Source organism: Agelaius phoeniceus, chromosome 2 (assembly GCF_051311805.1).
Source record: "Agelaius phoeniceus isolate bAgePho1 chromosome 2, bAgePho1.hap1, whole genome shotgun sequence".
Taxonomy (NCBI): Eukaryota; Metazoa; Chordata; class Aves; order Passeriformes; family Icteridae; genus Agelaius; species Agelaius phoeniceus.
The window spans coordinates 62159155-62178974 of record NC_135266.1 but is presented as its reverse complement, the minus strand read 5'-3'; the positions used below and the strand labels follow the sequence as shown (position 1 = coordinate 62178974).

Here is a 19820-nt window from a genome sequence, read left to right as displayed (position 1 = left end):
ATGTTTGTTATGTTAAGTGTAACTTAAAATGCTCCAGTGACTCTTTCTTTCCCTCTTCATTTAATTTTGGAGTATGTGGTTGAAAAATCTGTTGTACTGTTAGAATAAGTGAGATTAAATATTTGTGTAAGTGGTTTATACTTAGAGGTGTTCTTGCCTTTGAGAAAAGCATTTACACATGAAAAGTACACAGAAGACTAGGGAATTGAAGACTTTCTACGCATTAAGTCTTAAAATATTTAAGCCAATTTCATATAAAGGAAAAATAAATTTGGGTTGTGAAACTTAGAGGTTGTAACATTTTATCACTCTTCTATATATGCTGCATTATGACACTAAACTTCTTACCCACATCCATCCTGGGGACAATGTCAGCATGCAGTGTGACATTGTGTGGAGCTTTCTGGAGGAAAGAACATATTCCTGGCTCAGATGTCTCACTTAAAACTTTCAGGATGCTAACATGTTGGTGGATTCTTTCCTTTGCAGTCCTTGGTCAAGGGCACTTTATGGGATGCTGAGGACGAGGGCTTTCACCTGTAGTAAAGTCAAATATTTCACACCTACTTATTTAAGGGTTTCTGAAAACAGGAAAGCCTGTGATTCCCAAGCTGCATGTTACTGCAAATGCATAACTTCTTTAAATTTAAAGTGGAGTAGCATCTGGATGTAATTTCAGGTTTTGAGTTATGATAGACCTCAGCTGGCTCTGTGAGGGGACTTTAAAACTCATTGGATATGTACAGAGCACAGACCTTCATCTCAACTGCATTGCTAGATGGTTATCTGTGGATGATCTCGGGAAAGGGGATGCCCTACATCCCTCTCCAAGCATCAAAATTGCTTTAAGATGGCTCATATTTCCCTGCAGAGCTCTCTCTGATGGGTAACAAGTGGGTCATGTCTTTGTTTGGCTATCCAGATACTTGATTATAGACAGAATGTTTTGTTTTGTCAGCATTAAAATTGGTAGAATCATTATAATTCTCATTAAAAATAACTAGGATTGACTTGGTAATTAGTTGCCTGTCAAAGAGAAAGAGGATATCCTCAGAGGAACCAGTGAGAACCTCTCCTTGTTTTTCTTTTGATCCTACATGGTTATCTTCTTGCTTTAAATGCAGCCTTCTCTCTCTTGTGCAGAGCTCACAGCATGATACTTCTGTGTATGCACTGTGATCAGAGATACTGTCAGGTTATTTCCAGAGCCCCAGTAGGGTGTGTGTATTCTTTCCACTAAATATTTATTTAGTTATGCTTGCACATCTGGAAAAAAGGAGAAAAAAAAAGGATTTACAAATACTGCACTTCGTTTCACTGGCATATTGCATAGCTTTCCCTTTTATCTGTTTTTCCTGGAACTAAACCCCAATTTCTAGCAAACAAATAAACTAAATTATAGATGCAAATAAGATTACTATGGGGGACGAAAAGCTCACATTTAGGAAAACTGAGAGAGTACTGTCTTGTAGAAAGAGCTTTTTCAATTTAGCAGAAGTATGTAGATTGAAATAGTGGAATTCAATCTAGAAATAAAATACAAGTCTTTTGGAGCTGAGCAGTAAGTTCTTAGTGACTTGGTTTCTTTAAATCAAGATCTTAACTAAAGGTTTCGAGCTGAAGAAGGAAGTTGGCTGAGATTTTGTGATCTTTATTTAGGCTATCTGAAGATGGGGCTTGTGTGGGTGGGGTAATTTTGTTTGTTTGGTTGGGTTTTTTTGGTCCTTAGTCTGTTAAAAATATTTGATTTACTGTGGGAAAGAAAGTTCGTTGGACAGCTTCTCCAGTTATGTACCTTTAGTGAGATGAAGAAAAAAAAATTTATGGTCTCTTGAAATAAACCTCTGGTCCTTGATGTCAAGCCAGAGCTCTCTCAGTTATTAGCTTGGCACAATTTTGCATAAGTTGGATGCTGGGAGGGTTGCTGTCAGTACACAAAGAATTTCGAATCTATGAATTTTAAGGTAGAATAGTACTCTGCCATTTATTCTCCATTTTTAGATGCCAAGTGGAATGCACAGTCAGATGTCAGGTAGAATCTAATTACTGTAGCCTTTTTTGAATAAATAGCAGGTTTTATTTTTAACCTCTTCAGTACTTGCACTCTGCAGCTGAAAGCTGTAGTTGTAGTTCACAAGATCTGAGCCTGTCTGAGCATAAGATGAAAGTGTGCTGTGACAGCAATTGCTGTTTTTCTAATATGGTTTCTGGTGTGGCATCTTTGTAACATCATCAAACGATGAGATTTATTTTATGTTCAGAAGATGCTTATCGAGGGCTTTTAATGTTGTCATCTGAAGGGATCATACACTGACAAGGTACTTAAAAGATAAATGTTTTAACTTAAAGAACTTTTTAACACGCATGGAGAAATATGACAAACCCAACTTGCATAGAGACAAAATGATTCTGTGCTGTAGTTTACCTCATTATGTGCTTGATATGAAAAGCACTTTCTTCAAGTGCTTAGCATGAATAAATTGAGACAAGAGGAAATTATTTAGTGGGAGGAACAGTGTTTAAGAGCTGAAATATTACAAAAGGTGACACGTGCTAAATAGTCTTTGACTACTGTTAGTATGTTCAATTTAAGAAGTCAGTTTACTTGAGGATCAAAGATGCTGGTGAGCTACTCCTTTGCTGTATTGTTCTCTACCTTGCTGATTTCTCAGGAGCCCATCTCGAGTCTTTTTCTGTTACTTTATGCAGTTTGTGAACACCTGGAGTGCTCAGTAGATACACAGGCTTTCAAAGCATGTGCTAAAAACATGAATTTGTCCAACCCAGTGCAGGCCTAGAGTGCCTTAAGCAGACCGAGGAATTCTGCAGCCTTTTTCACCTCTACTCCCAGGAATTAAGGCTTTTCCAGGGGTCGAATATCATGTATTATCTGTTAATGAGGTCTTAAAAGAGGTGGTTATGATGTTTTGAGTAACACAGTAGTAATCTTGATCGTCCTTCTAGAGGAAAACTGAGTTTGGAGAACTATCTTCCTTAAATCTTCTGGGATGTACTTTCATGATCATGAGACATTTGTTAAAAAACAACAGCAAAAACCCAGTCCTTAGAGTTCAGTGTCTGTCCTTGTCAGGCAGAGGATGGGGTATTGAACTGAGAACATCAGAGATAGTGGTGCTGTCCCCTCCTCCCAAAAAATTTCACCCCAGTTTTGGAGATTAAAGTAATTTATATCGTGTTGGTTTTGTTTGTTTGTTTTTTTTTTTTTTAATTTCCTAGATGATCCACTTTCTCAGCCATAAAGGGACACTTATGGTTTGCTTTTTTGTAGAGTGGGCAAAGCAGAGCATGCATATTAATATGCAGTCCTACTTACGCAGCTGACAGCTTTCTGTTGAATCACAACTCTGCTTGTAGGCATCTAAAAATAAATGACAGATTTTGTTAAAAGCCCACTGAAGTTTAATGGAAGATGGTTAATGAGTTTAGTGGGAATTTGATTTAGGATCATATGTGTTATCTCTACTTTGTGAAGATTAATATAGATTAAAAATGGCAGTGTTGTTAATTTAGTTTGAGAATGATATAATTTTTCTGTTGTAAACGGAATAATGGCATTTAATAATTATCAGTCGTTATGGCAGACCCAACAACCATCTTGGAATGAATCCATGACTTTATTTCTACATGTATGAATGTTACCAAATACAATTGTCTGCTGTCTGTCCTGCAACAGCAAAGCAGTTTTCAGGATAAGTCTGCCCAGGCCTGTGAGTTTGCTATCTTCAAGTTCTTCTATGAGAGCCTGATTAGCAGTGATAGGACTTAGCTGGTTTTGCACCTACTCTGCCCTTTTTCTGAACACAGAAGCAGTCCCAGAGCTTTTGTCCAACTGCAGTTTTGTTAATTGTGCTGAGTAACTGCCATGGGGAGGAGTCATTTGAGACATTACTGATTTTGAGCCCAGCCTGTCATAAAACATGAATTTAGATCAAGTCAAGGGCAGGAGCTGATAGAGATTCCAGCAGAGATGCTGTGCTGCTGGCACTGTCTGTGGAAGGGCTCACTTGATCGCTGGTTGTGGTGGGTAAGCTCTGCAGAGAAAGTGCTGCGGAAGGTGTCCCTGCAGCACGTGGCTCCTGGTGGCTCCTGGTGCTTGTCCCTCGGGGGGAAGCTGGAGCCTGCTGCACGTGTTCAAAGGCATTGCTTCCCTTTCCTTGCTGTCACGAGTTTGCCAGTCAGTACAGGGAAGGGTTTTTCTAAAACACTTCCTTTAATTTCCAGCCTGTTAGCTGCTATCCTGTGCGAATTCCCCACGTATCCAAAGGGTGGGATGAGAGCTGTGCCTTTGTGGGATGTGAACCCTCTATGAATGGTAGCAGGAAAGTGGCTGTGAGGAATTATTATTCTTAAATGTGACCTCCCTGTGAACAGGATTAGTTTGTACTACTCTGCTGGCATTATTGAATGAAAGAATAGTAGTCTAGGACAACATAAATAAACTAAGAAGGATGATGCAGATACGCAAACGCTAAATTTAGCTTTAAGATGATTATTCCGTGCCTTCTGGCTTTCCTGCTTCTCTGGGAACAGCACCTGTGATGTATGTGACTTGTAGCTCTTGGAGGAGTTTGCTGGAGAGAATGGAAAAGGTTTTTGACTTTTTTTTGCACCTTTAAGTAGTGTAACACATGCTGAAAGAGCAGGTCTAGAAAAGAGTGGTTTTAGAGGGTGGCTGGTTCTTGTGACAGTATTTGATGGTGGTCTAGTTCAGCCTTGGCTCTCTCTCTAGGCTGTTACTGGTAGAGAAGATCATTTGGACAGGCACTGAATTTAGTTGCTGTGCTCCATGACACATGAGAGCATAACATTTGTTGAGAAAAACACCACAGTTAGTGGGAGAAGGATCTTATCCTAAATTATTGATGCATGTGCTGCAACTTTTAAGACTAAGTGCCTTATGGTGCAACCTAAAAATAAGTGAATAGGCATTTTCCCTGTTACTGCAGAATAATATCAGCCGGCTTGCTAGAAATCCACAGGTTTGTGCCGTATGTGCTTTTGTAGATGGCTGAATATTTTTTTCAAAAAAGGTTTTATGGGCTCGTAAGGCGTGTGTAAGGGATAACGGGGTCTCGTAGCTGTCTAAAAGAGTTTTATCTGCCGTGTGTGGGTATCCTGCTTTTCCTGCTTGGCATGGGCGAAGCGAGCAGAGCTGCGGGGTAGGGGCTCCGCGTTGCGGGGCAGGAATGTGCGGATGTCGGGCCGAGGCGGAGGTACGGCGGCTCCCTGGCTAAGCCCTGGAGGCGGCACCGGGACTTTCCCGCTGCCGCGCGCCGATAGGTGGCGGTGTCGGCGCGGCCACGGGCGGCCCTCGGCGCGTCCCGCGCTCCCGCCGGGCCGTGCGGGGTTTCCCCGCCGCTCCTCGGGCCCGCTAATTATTATTATTTTTTTATCTTTTTTTTTAATTATTATTATTATTTTCATTTTTAATCTCCGTCCGTCGCTGCGGGCAGGGGCCGGCAGCGCGAGCGGCGCTGCGGCACCGCGCGTGCCGGGGCTCGCGGAGGTGGCGGGACCGAGCCTGCCTCCCCCCCCGCCGCGCGTGCGGGTCTGTTCCGCGTGGGCGCCACGGGCCCGCGCCGCGCGCGGCGGAGGGGGGGGCGCGCTAATGAGATGCGCGGGGCGGGGCGGGGCCCGGGCAGCGCAGCCAATGGGAGGCGGCGCTGGCGCATAAATGATGGGGGGGGCCAGGATGCCCGGGTTTTGTGCTGCGCGACGGAGCGCTGACCCCGCTCGGAGCCGGCCGAGCGCAGCCCCGCAGGGTCCCGCAGGGTCCCGGCCCCGCCTCGCCCGGCGGAGCGGCCCCGCACGCATACACGCCTTCGAGAAGAGCGAGACCTGAATTATTTTTTTTTCCCGGGGAGCGTTTCTGGCCGCGGTTGCATGAATGCCCAATGTTGTAGACCGGTGGCAATGGATCTAGGAGTTTATCAACTAAGACACTTCTCGATTTCGTTCTTATCGTCATTGCTGGGCACCGACACCTCGTCCCTGAGGCTCGACAGTAGGTAAATAAGTGTTGTGTCTGAGCGGCTCTGCCGGCGCGGCGGTAGCGGGGCAGGTGAGCTCCGGGCTGGCTCCTTTGTCCGGGGGAGCCGCAGCGGCGGCACCGGCGCCCGCCGCTCCCCCCGGAGGTACTGCCCTCCCCGGCGCCTGCGATTGAGCTCCGTCTTTATGGTCTGTCGGGGGGCAAAATGTCGGGATATTTGGTCGGGGCTGCGGGCGGGGGGGCTCGGCGCGGCTTTACAGGTTGCTTTGCTGCATTAGAGCATCCTGGTGAGGCGGCGGCGGCAGGGCAGCGTGAGGATGACTTTCTCAGCCAACTGGCTACCAATGCTCGCGTCTCTTGTCTCTTAAATAATTCAGCCGCCGCTAATGTTGTATGTTTTTTCTCTTTCTTTCTCTCTTGCAGCTCCTCTGGTGCAAGCGTAGTAGCTATCGACAACAAAATCGAGCAAGCGATGGTACGTACCGATGGGGCATAAAACCTCGTTCGTGCTTGAAGCAGTAAACAATATGGGGATAGAGCGGCGATACTGTGCTGGGACGCGTTTCGGTAGCGGAGCCGGGACGGAAGGGGAGGCACGGCGTCGGTTTCGGGAGCTTTTTTTTTTTATTTTTATTTTTAATTGATCAAAGGCTTCCCGCGGGGAGGAATGCGCACGTTTGTGTATTGATGCCGGGGAGGGAATGACGGCATTGCTCTTGGCTACTGCCTCCCCAAACGATCGATCCCGGCTCCATGCGGCGGCGGAGGGGCGCTGCTGGGCAGAAAGCGGAGCGCATTTGGGGGGTTTTACATTCCCAAAGAGAGGAAGGCGTTTTGGGGTACTTTTCATTTTGTCTTTTTAACTCCCCCCACAAGCGCAGGCGAGCGCATCCCCCACGGGCTGCAGCAGGACATCCCCGCTGCTGCGCCCTTCTCCCTGCGGGCGGAACGGGCGCTGCGGTGCCCGGAGCCGGCGGGTTCGCCTCGGCGGCCGTCGCGGCCGCTGCCCCGGCCCCCGCCCGGCGCGGAGCCGGGGGCCCGGCCGCCCTTTGTTACTGGAGCGGTGCCTGGAGCCGCTCTCCCGGGAGCCTCTCCGGCTGTTGCTAGGCAAACTCCGAGCCTTTAACTCCCGGCTATAAATAACTCGGCCGCCCATTGGCCGCGCCGCGCTCTGACGTCACCCGCGGCCGCGCGCGGACGGCGGGAGGGAGGGAAATGCGGCAACCTGCGCCCAGAACTGGCTGCAGCCGGCGCGCGCGGGGGCGGGGCCTGGCGGGGGGCGGGGCCGCTGTGCAGGCCCGGCCGCACGTGAGTGCCGGCGGTGACAGCCCGGGCCCCGCACGGCTCGGCCGGGACAGCGCTGCTCCTCTAACGCACCCACTCTGTTCTGCGTTGCAGGATCTGGTAAAGAGTCACTTGATGTACGCAGTCAGGGAGGAAGTGGAGGTCCTCAAAGAGCAAATCAAAGAGCTGATAGAGAAGAATTCACAGCTGGAGCAAGAAAACACTCTGCTAAAAACACTTGCCAGCCCAGAGCAGCTTGCCCAGTTCCAAGCACAGCTGCAGACTGGTTCTCCGCCTTCCTCTTCCCAGTCACAAGGGACAGCACAGCAGCCTGCTCAGCCAGCATCACAGGGCTCAGGGCCTTCAGCATAGCTCAAGATGTCATCGCCACCATGATTGCTGGCTTCTGGACTGTCCAGAGCGAGGAGGACTAGCGGGAATCCGCCACAGCCACCCTTCATCCATTTCAATGCACATTGCAACCCAGACTGAGGACTCCATGCCTTGCACACATCAGGAGAGGCTTCTTCCCCTTGTATTACACACTCATCTGTCTCTCTCTTACCTCCCTTACCCCTTTGGCTTGAAGGAGTCTATGTTCTTAGGTTGGTTGAATAAAATAAACTTCCAGAGAATTAGCACAAGTACACTGGGGACTCGAGCAGCTTCTGCAAACGGCTGAGAAACGAAGCTGCATGCCTGAATTTTTTTGGTTTGTTTTTAAATCTTCCACTCATCCAGTGCGACAGCTGATACAAGTGCTTTTCAAACTTGGAAACGTGAAGAAATAGACTGGAGTAAAAAGTGATGGCTCAACCCCCTGTAGTGCATTGGGGTTCCAAAATGTGGACTGGTGCATAGGATCTAAGAGGAAGAGGGAGAAAGGTAATCTCAGTGTTTAAAACTTAATTGTCACCTGAAACCTTAAGTGCAAATATTTGCACCGTTTTCTGAACCAGTGGACAGGTGCATAAAGCTGTATTATATATAGAAAACAGGTAGGTGACAATACAGTTGTTGGGTCATAGGATAATTACCATGAAGGTTATTTGCCTACTGTACATTTGTGTATTTAGTGTAATTACTTTGTAAAATAGAAAACTGTAACTATTTAGGTTGTACAGATTGAAGTTTAGTTGTTTCATTGGCTGATCTGAAGAAGTTTGAAAAGTTTTTTTTTTATGCTACATAAATAAGAATGCACCTACGCAACTGTTCAGAATTTGGCAAATTAATGCTGTTTGTGTAACTTCTGAAGTTCCCTGGCTGCTGATTATCTTGAAGTAAATCATTGTTCATTGTAGTTTGGTTCAAGATGGGGAAAACCACTCCAAAAATTACCAAGCCCTGCTAGCAAAGAATTAAAGAAAAAAAAATTGGATTTCCCAGTATGGATTTTTTGCATATGATCTGTATAGTAGTATGCATATGTTTTTGTGCATGTTCTCTACAGTTGTAACACGTCGATGTATTTAACTGTTGCACTTGTCAACTTTCAATAAAGCATACAATGTTGATAAATCACTGTTTGTATAGTGTACTGTTGTTAACCACAGCCACTTTTAAGATGTTTTTTAAGATGTTGCAATGCAGTTTTACATGGGTCGTGAGGTCAGTTCTTGAAAACAGGCAGATACTGAAGTTAAAGGGAGGAGGAGGGAGTAGGGCACCCTTTGACTAAGCAAAATGCTGGGTTTGGTCCAGTCCTGTACGGTCAGGATTATGGGACCTCAGATATCTGTTGTATATAACAATATGTAAGTTGTTTCCTAGTGGCAAACTGCCCTTGCCTGTGCACCGGTCATCCCAGGCTGGCACAGTTCCACCCTTAACTCGGGGTGACAAAGGCAGTAAGCACTGCAGCTATCCCACCAGTATTAATTGTGCCCTCTGAAAAATGTTGAGAATAATTTCCAGTTATGTGTGTGTAAGTTTGGAAAAAATGCTTCTTTAGTAATACTGATCAAAACGGAATCTGAGCTTCTGAATTTCTAGGTGAAAGACTATTGAAGGTGTGATCGATACACTGCAACCAGGGGAGCAAAGGAATTTGCAATTTTACAGCCATGGAAAAGAAATTAACTTGACTTAAAATATAAGGGTTATTTACAAAGGGTTTTTTATAGGGTCATATGACTGCTCACTTGTAATGAAAATCAGGAGATACTATTTTTGTGGAGCTTCTTGTTACTGAGAGTAATCAAGTGTAGCACAGGAAACAAGAAAGCTGAAGGTTCAAGGTAGGACAGGTCACTCTTGTGTAATTCATAGCTAAATTTCTGCTGTTGGTGCATACTTACCATGTAGCAGTTAAGGCACTGCTTAGCTGAATCACAAGTAGTTGAATTGCCTTTATTGGGATTTCCATATTAAAGTGCTTGTTTGAGAGTGTCTTCATGGGAGTGTGAACTTGAATTCATAGCTAGTGTTCTTGAGATTTCAGTGTACAATTTAGGAGTGCTCTTAATGAGGAAACACTAGTGAGAAATGCAGGGTTGTTTTTTTCTAATGGATTAAGCTAAAATTAGAAATTGTTGATGGCCTTTGTGGCAGAACAACGCTTGAATTATTTGGATCCGACAAAAGGAATGCTAATTTTGGTGCTTTTTAAAGGGTTTAATTGTCTGCAGTTGCCTTTATTTTCTGACTGTCTCTTCAGTGCTTTCAGGCCGTAACATTGTAAAATTGACTTTTTTCATATACTTACACAGATGAGTTTTTTCACACACTTCAGCTATCAAAATTTGTGAAGAATGTTTTTTTTTTAATGAAATGGACCTCTGGGTTTTTTTAAACTGTTCTTTAAGAAATTATTTGGAAGGCTTCAGGATTTTGGTTAGGTAATACATTAATAATTTTACTACACTGTACTAAGCAGTGGCAAATCTATGCTGGCGAATCTGATCATTTATGTACTGAGTAGTTCCAAATTCTGGAGCTGGTTCTTGGAGCTGTAATTAACTACTAACATGAGGCCAAGCAATGTTTTGTTGCTGAGATGATTTTAGCAATAGCACTGTCAAAGCTGCAGCCTCTTCATGAAATGGATTCAAATTGACTAAAACTGTGCTTGAAATCCAGACAAAGAGTAGATGTTTGTCAGTTATGTTGTAATACTTCTGGAATTAATTGTTTTGATTTTTCCTTTTGTTCTAGAACAAATGATTTTTCAGAGAACTTTAAATCAAATGTTATCAGTGGCCAAGAGTGTTGTCTTTTTCCACCAAAATTTTTCTTTTTACAAACTCTGAGATGCTCCTGTTTTCATCTGCACTGAGTCATATTAAATGTAACCTCTCTTTTATATGTCAACTTTTTTACTCTCTGCATATCTCCAATTCAGTAACTCTTCAGGCTCTATTCAAGCTGTTTGTCATTTAATTTCTTGCTGTCAATTAGGTGCACACTGGCTTTATTTTTAACAGCAATATGATAAACTGATCAAAGCAAATTATCACTGAGACCAGGTTGTTGGTCTTTTTTCTTCTTATGGCTTTTTTTTTTTTTAATCCAAAATTTTTTTGGCAAATAATTCTGAGGCAAGTCTAGGCAGTTCAGATTTTGGGGTCTCCATAAATACTTGAAAGTGGTGGCTGTAGCTGGGGGTAGAGCTACTTTTCCTCAGAGTAGCTGGTCATGGGCTGGATTTGTGACCAAAACAGATAACACAGGGATGTGTTTGATACAGCTGAACATGGCTGACGCTGAGTCAGAGCCTTTTCTGCCTCTCACCCCACCAGAGAGAGGGCTGTGGGTGCACAAGGAGCAGGGAGGGGGCACAGCCATGACAGCTGACCATAGGGGTATCCTGTAAAAGATGGTGTTGTGCGCAGTGTATAGAGCTGGGGGAAGAAGGAGAGGAAGTTCAGAATGATGGTGTTTGTCTTCCCAAATCACTGTTACATGTGGTGGAGCCCTGCTTTCCTGGAGATGGCTGAACACCTGCCTGCCCATGGGGAGTGGTGAACGGATTCCTTGTTTGCTTCTCTGAGCAAGAAGAGAGACTTCTTGAGACACAAGTTTTCTCACTTTTCTGATTCTCTCCTCTATCCCACTGTGGGGGAGTAAGGAAGTGACTGTTGTGGAAGGAAAGAGAAATAAGAGCAAGTGGCTGTTGTGGCACTCAGCAGCTGCCTGGTTAAACCACAACAGTCCTTTTTGTCGCCTGCTGTGGGGCTTGGAGTACCAGCAGATGTGATTGGAATGTGCTCCATCGATTTTATCACTATTATTGCTGTTTTGCTATTAATTGACAGGCTCCTGTTTGTCACAGGGCTTGCTTGCCTGAGTCTAGTGCTCATTAGTGGCTGCCCAGTGCACTGCTGTGCTGCTTATCTCCTTACTCTGTGGTGCCTGGGAACATTTCGATAACAGCCATGGCAATGTGTCGGGCTGGCAGATAGCCAGAGCTGCTGCTGCTGTGCTGTGGTTCTGGACAGGCTGGAACTCCAGCGGGAACCTGAGTGGAAGGGCCTGGGATCTGTGGGTGAGTCCATGTGGGAGCTGGACACCCTGAGGCATCTGTGGCCCTGGATAAGGCTGTGCCAGAGCAGGTACATCTCACAGCATCTGTGGCCATGGTTATGTCTGTGCCACAGCAGCTGGACCTCTGAAGGGATTGTGGCCCAAGGGTAAGTCCATACTGGAGAAGGCACACCTTGAAACATCAAGGCTCTACTTGAGGTCATGCAAGACTACCCCAAAGTGTGTGGCTGTGGATAAGCCCAGGAGAGAGCAAATACACCCCTGGAGGGACTGCATTCATGGGTAAGGCCATACTGGAGCAGGTTTATTTTCCAAGGAACTGGCTGTGGGTGAGGCCATGGTGGAGCAGGAACATCTCTGAAGGCGTTGGGGCCCATGGAAAATACCATGCTGAAATTGGTCTACCTCAAAGCAACTGTGGCTGTGGGTAAGTCCATGCTGCAGCAGGTGGACCCCTGAAGAGTCTGTGGTTCGTAGATAAGGCTTCACTTGGAGCAGGTACACTCCTAAAGGACTGTGGAAAAGTCCAAGCCAGAGCAGGGCAAGCAGAAGAGTTAACTGCAATTTTAAACCCCATGGTCTGCTCCAAATGAACCAGAGGTGGAGATTGTAATGGAAACATCTTGAAATTGTTGTAATGTGGAATTTGGCTTGTGTATTATAGGAATTACTGCAGCAGGAATCACCCAAACCAGTGAAGGACAAGCCTTACAGGAAGCAGTGCAAGCGCAGCAGTGACCTGACGTGACCTGCCTTTGGTGCCCAGTGACTCCACACAGCACACCACATCTCCTGTCCTGACCAGAGCCAGGGACTAAACGAACTCCTAAAAAAGGACGTTTTGTGGCTCTTTGTGGATGCTTGACAGACATTTCACAGGGCTGATCCATAGACTAAGGAAATGATACCTGTGTGTTAAATCAAAGGATGGTGACAGTGGTGGTGGGTAATGAGGATGTACTGGATAGTGTGGGACTTAAGCACGATGCAAATGGTATGGAATCAGGAATGGAGAATATGCTGGTTTGGGCTGGGATAGAGCTAAGATTCATCATAGGAGCTAGTGTGGAGCTATAGTTTGGTTTTGTGTGGAGAACAGTGTTGGTAACACAGGGATGTGTTTGTTACAGCTGATCAGGGCTGACACAGAGTCAGGGCCCTTCCTGCCTCTCACCCCACCAGTGACAGGGCTGGAAGGGGACACAGCTGGGACAGCTGACTCCAAAGGGATATCCCAGACTATATGGCATCATACTCAGCATATAAAGCTGGGGGAAGAAGAAGGAATGTTTGGAATTATGGGGTTTGTCTTCCCAAGTCACCATTACATGTGACTGAGCCCTGCTATCATGGGGATGGCTGAACACCTGCCTGCCCATGGGAGGTGATGAATGGATTCCCTGTTGTACTTTGCTGGTGTGCACAGCTTTTGCTTTACCTGTTAGACTGTCTTGATATCAACCTGTAAACCTTACTTCTCCAAATCTCTCCCCCATCCCTGTCAGGGGGGAGTGAGCAAGTGACTGTTGTGGAAGGAAAGAGAAATACTCTTCAATAACATGCCTGGAAACTGTCCAGAGAGCACCCAGACAAAACCTCCCAGCAGCAGGGGAGTAAATGCAGTGCCTTAGAGATGCCTCTCCCTAATTCTTAGGGAATAAATGCCTCGGAGGAAGCTTCCTGTGGTTCAGCTGCAGAAAGAACCCCACAAGGCTATTTGGGAATTACCACCCATGATTTTTTGTAGCTACAAATCTCAATACAAAGAATTTGAAGTATTATTTATTCCTTGCAGGGACAAATAGCAGCTTGCTGGCTGGAGGCATACTTGTTTATTTAATATGTGCCGTTTGCAAAACCTCTCGTTAAGCATCCTGAGCACGTTAGTAACAGGTCACATCCTACAGATGATGCATTATTTGTCACTTTTCTCCTCTCTTTTAGGGTTATATTTTTTAACTTCCTGGTGAATTTTCTGCTGGAAAAAAAAACCTGAAATAAGTTAGAAATTCAAGGAAATCAGCCCAATTCCAACCTTTGCTGTTCAGTGTTACTTCAGATGTTTGAAATTAAATGGAGAATGGTTGCTGGAGGGACCTCCTGAGAAGTCTGGAGTGAACTTAGGCATTTGAAATGTTTGGGGAGATTCTGGAAAACTCCTGCCACTGGGCCAGTCCTTTTCCTGTGATGAGTAAGCAGACTCTTCTGACTGCATTTATTTAGTATGTGCTGAGCTAGGTCAACAAACGGCCTGCTTGAGAATCCCAGGCAAGGAGCTTCCAGCAGACACTGGCAACTGCCCTCCTCAACTGGGGTCCAATTTCCAACAGGAGCAAAGCCAAGCTCAACAACAAAGTTAAAAGCCAAACCATGAATAAACTGACTTCCTTACATTGTAAATACATCGGAAAAGGGCAGCAGTTCAAAAGGGAAAATGAGCCAAACTCTGATTATTTTCCTTGAAACTGAATCCCAGGGGGTGATTGTCCATTGAGATGCCCCCAGGAGAGTTGTGCTGCGCCAAGAAGCAAGAGGGTTTGGGTAGGACATGGCCCAGAGGCCTCCAAACTGTTGCACAACAGGAATTTGGGTACAGCATAACAATCGGCTGAGGAAAGGGAAAACAGTCCTCAAAAACCTTATTCCTGAGCTAAACCAGGTTCTCAGGCCATCTTGAAGCTTAATTTTGATTCTTCAGCTGCATTGGGTGGGGGTGGCTTTTCAGTGATGTGTATGTGGTAATACACACTGGATGTGGCTCAAGCCATCATGAGAAAGTAGCTGCAGGTAAAAAAAAATAAAACAAAAAAAAAGGGTCATAATACTCCAATTTATAGTCTTGTAGTTTGGGTGCACTGAGAGCTGTTAAAGTTCTCCCTCTTTGGAGCTCCAAAGGCACTGTAAGATGATAAGAGATGGCAACTGCAAGCTCAGGGCAAATCCACCTTAATCTTGGAAGTAACAAAAGGGGAGTGAATAAAACCTTTCAGCCTTAAAACCAAAGTCAAGAAAGCTCAATGGCCTTCAGAATGGAAAGCAGCTGAAGTTGTTCATCAAGGAGTACTGGAAGCAATGGAGATGAGCTTATTTGTGTATTATTTAAATTATGATTAGCTGCTTTCCAGTCCAACATACACTCAGGATCTCTAGGATTTGGAAACTGGGTATCTGTGCTGAGGTTTCAGATCTCTTGGCCAACACCCAAAAAAAAAACCAAAACTGTGTTAAAAGAATCTACCTGCATTATGCTCTCTGTGGAGGCTGCTGTAAATGGCCACTCTTCCTTCCATTAGTTTTATTACTGAGAACCTCCCCGTTCTGCCTTTGCTCCTGCTTTAATTGAAGCTTTGCTAGCAGATAGCCATCAGAAAAGACATCTGCAATTCAATTAGATCTGTGCTTAAACTCCTGATCTCTGTGGAACCGGCCGCTGCCAGAACAGAGTGCCCTCCATGGGCCCACCTGGGGCTGCAGCCTGCCGTGCTTTGCACTTCATCCCTCTCCTGCCCTGCCGGCCCTGCTTACAGGTGCTGGAAATGAGGATCCATTCCTCACGGGAGGCTTGTAGGAGCTCATTTCCCTTCCTTGCATAGCCGGAGAGAAGCTGGAAACTTGGCACTGCTGGGGAGCTGTGAAACCTGCTTTATAATGTACTGAAAGTGGCTACTTCTCTACTCTGCAGAAGAGAATCTTTCTGCCATGGGAGGTAGGGTGTTAAGGAGTTCCAAAGGTGCTCCAGGGGTAACCTATTGCATCTTTTGCATAGACATGAAAGCATGATGAATTCATAGGGATGTCCATACTAAAAGAAGTTGGGCTTTTTCGCTGACTTAATTCAGTCTCTGCTGCTGTAAGTGGCATCTTCCCTGGTGTCAGCTACTCCAGGGCCACCATTCCTGCTTGCACTGACCCTATGAGGTGACTGAGGTGAGGACCAAACATCTGAGCAGGCCAGACCACTGAAACTCTGCAAGGAACAGTTCTTTGGAAATATTTCCATGACCCTAGAGGTAAATGTTTGTCTCTAAGTGATGTCAGGCTGGTCCCTGACACAACCTTGTTTATAAATGCTCCAGAAGGATGTTACAAAGTGCTTCAGTGGTCTTGCTTAAAGCATTTGTAAGAACTGATTATAAAGACTTGCAAAATCACAAGTGAAAGAAGCCAAAAGGGCTTCTTTGTAGAAAAGATATAGTTGATGAAAACCCCAGATCTGAAGAGAAATGAAAAGTGAAAGTGAGCATGAAGAGTGGATTTGGTTTGCAGCTCACTGCAAGCTCCCCTGCCTTCAGGGAGAAGTGGCCCCCAGTTGATAGAGGGGAAAACCAAATACTTACCTGGGATGGGGGAAAATCAAATGCAGCTGAGCAAAACATTTCAAATGCATTATCAGAATAATGCAGCTGACTGAAGCAGCTGGGTTGAAGTGCTGTACCTGTCTGTGCCCCTGAGTACAAGGCTCAGCAAAGCCTTGGTGAGAAGCCTGCAGCCATGGGCTTTCTCCATCTGCCTTTCACAATATTGCTGCTCTTAGTTTATTTTTAATAAATCAAGTGAAATCTTACAGGGGAAGGAACTAGTCTAGCAGGTGTCCCTTTCTGTCTTAAAGAGTTGACAGTGAGGAGTTTTGGGGCTGCTTTTCTACTGGAGCATCCTCAAAGCCTGCAGTGTTTTAACTTGCTCCTGGACAACCTGGGTTTTGGCAGAACACATGTATGTGCCTAGACCCTCCAGGCCATACATACTGAGCCTGTTGGATCAGGAGGTGGAGACCCTGTAGGACAGGTGATACAGGAGCTTTCCGCTGGCCACTGCCCCCCACCCCTCCCTCAAGGAGCTCTTCCTGAGGGTTAGGGCCCCAGCCACTGGTGAGATACATGGGGCAAGGAGAGGGCTGCACCTCTGCACCCTATAGCCCAGAGGAAAACACTTCCACTTTCCATGGATTTTCTAATTCCATCTCAGCATGGCTACTCATAGGCAATCTGGAGGTAAAATTAACTTGAGCCACAATTCTCTTTGCATTTCACCACACTGCTTCAGTGGCAAGCACCCCTTTATTTAAAAGAGTTTCCTTTTGGGGATGTGGAAGTATAGGTATCAGTTGTTAGTAATTTAGAGAGGAAGAAATTCTTGTATCAATGCTAAAAAACTGATGTAAATATAAAACACTCTGTAGAAGGCCACAGCAGTTCTGCACACAGTGGTGTACATCCCAGGGGGAAGGAAGAATCCTTCCAGCAAAGCCTTGCAGTTCATGGCTGTTCCAGACATGGAATCTAGGGAATTTCATTTCCAATCTAGGGAAAGGTTGAAATGAAAACACATACACCCTTTTGAGATGTTGTATATGAAAACTCTCAGACATTAATTTTCTTTTCAGAGAAAGTGAAAAGCAAACTTTATTTTTGGTCTAAATTTTAACAAAACTCCATTTCTATATTTACTTCAAAGTTTGCCAATGAAGCTACTTGGCAACATCAGTACAGAGAAAGGATATATCACCCATCATCTATGTTAGAAGCAAACTCAGGATAAACCTTCAGTATTGCTAATTTCTGATGACCTTATCATAATGCCAGATAGATTTGATGCTCCCATTAAAATGTGAGTTCCTGAAATAATGCTGCTCCTGTGAGATTTGTACATTCTATTAAGAATGAGTCAGCTTCTAGCCTTGGGTTTCTGGGTAAAAGAGCTGAAAATATCAACGAGCTGCAATACACCAAGCTAGAAATCAGAAAAGAAATAAGAGAAGAATATTCCAAAACTGTATTTTTAAGATTAAATTACATATTTGGCCTGAAATTTTGGATAGTTTGACAGCTCTGAAATCGTGTTGCACCAAACTTGTTCTTGGGCTGTGACAGTGACACAATCTTTGGTGTCATGGTGCCCTTATCCTGCAATAAATTAATTAAGGGTTTGGGGTTAAACAAACACAGGATCAATCTTTCTGTTTCATGAAGTGGGACTGAATTATTTTCCTCGATGTGTGACAGTTTTGTGATATTTAAGCATATGCTGGATTTTTAACCTTAAATACCATTTATCTCTTTCCCTCCCAATGAGCATTTTGTATTCAATGTGTTTTATCTGGTGACTCATATTATCTGCAAATAATCAAGCTGAAATACTAATTGCTTTTGAAGAGGGAATAAAGGATGACATTGTTCTGGATCATCAAAAGCAATTCAATCTGTTCCTCAAGGCAGGAATAAAGGTTGCAGCCTTGTTTACAAAAATGGGGAATGCAAGGGGCCAGTCTCTTTCAGCTGTGCAGATGGGTGAGGAGAAACAGTGTTCAGATTGGGCTTATAGAAAGCTACAGCTCCACTGAGCCTCTTAAAAGTAGCATTTAGTTCAGAGGCAGCAGTGTTCGTTCACTCACCCCAAAAGAATCTGGAGGGCTTTTATTATAGCTCTGCAACCTGGGCAGCGTTTGGCACCAGCTGCTTTGTAGAAGATTGCTTCCCTGGAGCTGGAGCCCAGGCACCAGGGCTAATGCCCCTCAGTGCCCAGGGGCACGGCCACCCTACAGCCAGCAGTGCTTTCTCAGTGGCCCCAACAGTGGAGGCAGGACTGTGGATCCAGAACTCTCCAAAAACAGGTTTCCTAAAGCTTAGGTTGTGTTTTGAAGGGTCAGGAGAAAGCACTGACTTTTCTGTTTCCCAGAAACTGCTGGCTGAGTTAATGAGACTGAAAAATAGCAACAGCCATTTCCAGCAAAAATAACCAGCAGCAGTAATGGTCCCACCTCCAGTCTACTACATCAGAACTTCATCAGGAGCACACCAAAGGACACAAGAGTTGTTTGAAAAACTGGAATCATACAATAATAGCATTGCTTCTGGTTGGTTGGCAATGCCCAACCCAAACCTCTAGCCTCCCAGGCTCTGGATTTAAGGGCCTGGAGGAGAAGCCATATGAAGAGCAGCTGAAGTCTCTTGGTCTGTTCTGCCTGGAGGAGACTGGGGGAGACCTTGCAGTCCCCAACTTCCTTGTGAAGGGAAAAGCAGGGGCAGGCACTGATCTCTTCCCTGTGGTGACCAGTGACAGGATCTGAGGGAATGGCCTGAAGTTGTGCCAGGGGAGGTTCAGGTTGGACATTAGGAAAAGCTTCTTCACCCAGAGGGTGGTCAGGCACTGGAACAGCTCCCCAGGGAAGTGACCACAGCACCAAGCCTGACAGAGCTCCAGAAACATTTGGACAATGCTCTCAGGCACATGGTGTAGCTCTTGGGGATGGTGCTGAGCAGGGCTGGGAGTTGGACTCAATGATCCCTGGGGGTCCCTTCCAACTCAGCATATTTTGTGATTCTGTGAGTAATGATTTATTGCACATTAAAATACTTACTGCTGGGTTGAAATGACAAACGTACACAATCCTATGGCTTTTGGTTTTGAACAACTTGCTTTTAAAAGATGAGAGGCTGATCTAAGGCTTAATTGTTTCTTGAGCAGCCTTTATTCCACTGATGCTGGAAAGTCATTTTCCAGGCTGTGACACCTGCTGACCTGAAGCATCAGGGGATGAAAGCAGACCCAAATATGAAGTGATCCGTGCTTGGTGCCTGTTTGTGCTGCACATACTGACACAGAACCCCAGTGTGCAGCGGCCTGGGCTGTGCTCAGACACGCTCCGTGTGTTGATGCCACAGCAGCATGTGGTTGTGTTGGACAAACAACTCGCTGTGCCCCCAGACTGGTGCTGCCTTGGGTCTCTGCCTGACCTTGGGTGGTGTGATACCAGTCCTTCAACCCCAGACTGGTTCAAATGCGTGCTTGAAATGCAGTAATTTGGGAAGCCAAGGACTTTTTCCTAGAAGGATTGGATGCTGTGCCTCTGATGGCACGTGCCTGGAATGGGAGGTGATGACCTGCACCACCAGCACAGCAGATGCTGGTAAGGATACAAGATCACCCTTGGGAAAACCTGAGACTTGTTATCTCCTGGCCTGGAATTCATCACATGATCGCAGGGACAAAGTAGCATAGATGTAGAATGACCGAACCTTTAAGGGACCTGGGGAGGTCATGT

The 19820-nt window shown here is 45.4% G+C and overlaps 1 protein-coding gene and 1 long non-coding RNA gene across 6 annotated transcripts in view; both read left to right on the top strand.

The window, feature by feature from the left end:
• Positions 1–8818, top strand: part of TSC22D1 (TSC22 domain family member 1) — a 91059-nt gene extending 82241 nt beyond the window's left edge. For 2 of the 5 annotated variants that reach the window (XM_054652011.2, XM_054652001.2), the window contains 2 exons: positions 6434–6485; positions 7409–8818. In XM_054652011.2, coding sequence (XP_054507986.2) covers positions 6434–6485; positions 7409–7666 — 310 coding nt within the window. In that variant the 3' untranslated portion in view covers positions 7667–8818. Of the gene's footprint in view, positions 1–5691; positions 6030–6134; positions 6199–6433; positions 6486–7408 lie in introns of those variants that run through there. The other 3 variants (XM_054652020.2, XM_054652028.2, XM_054652036.2) reach the window with 3 other exon arrangements.
• Positions 8819–11786: 2968 nt separating this feature from the next.
• Positions 11787–17959, top strand: LOC129134665 (uncharacterized). Its single transcript, XR_008536202.2, has 2 exons — positions 11787–12206; positions 12444–17959. It is a non-coding gene; the product is annotated as an uncharacterized LOC129134665 (long non-coding RNA).
• The last annotated feature ends 1861 nt before the right edge of the window (positions 17960–19820 follow it).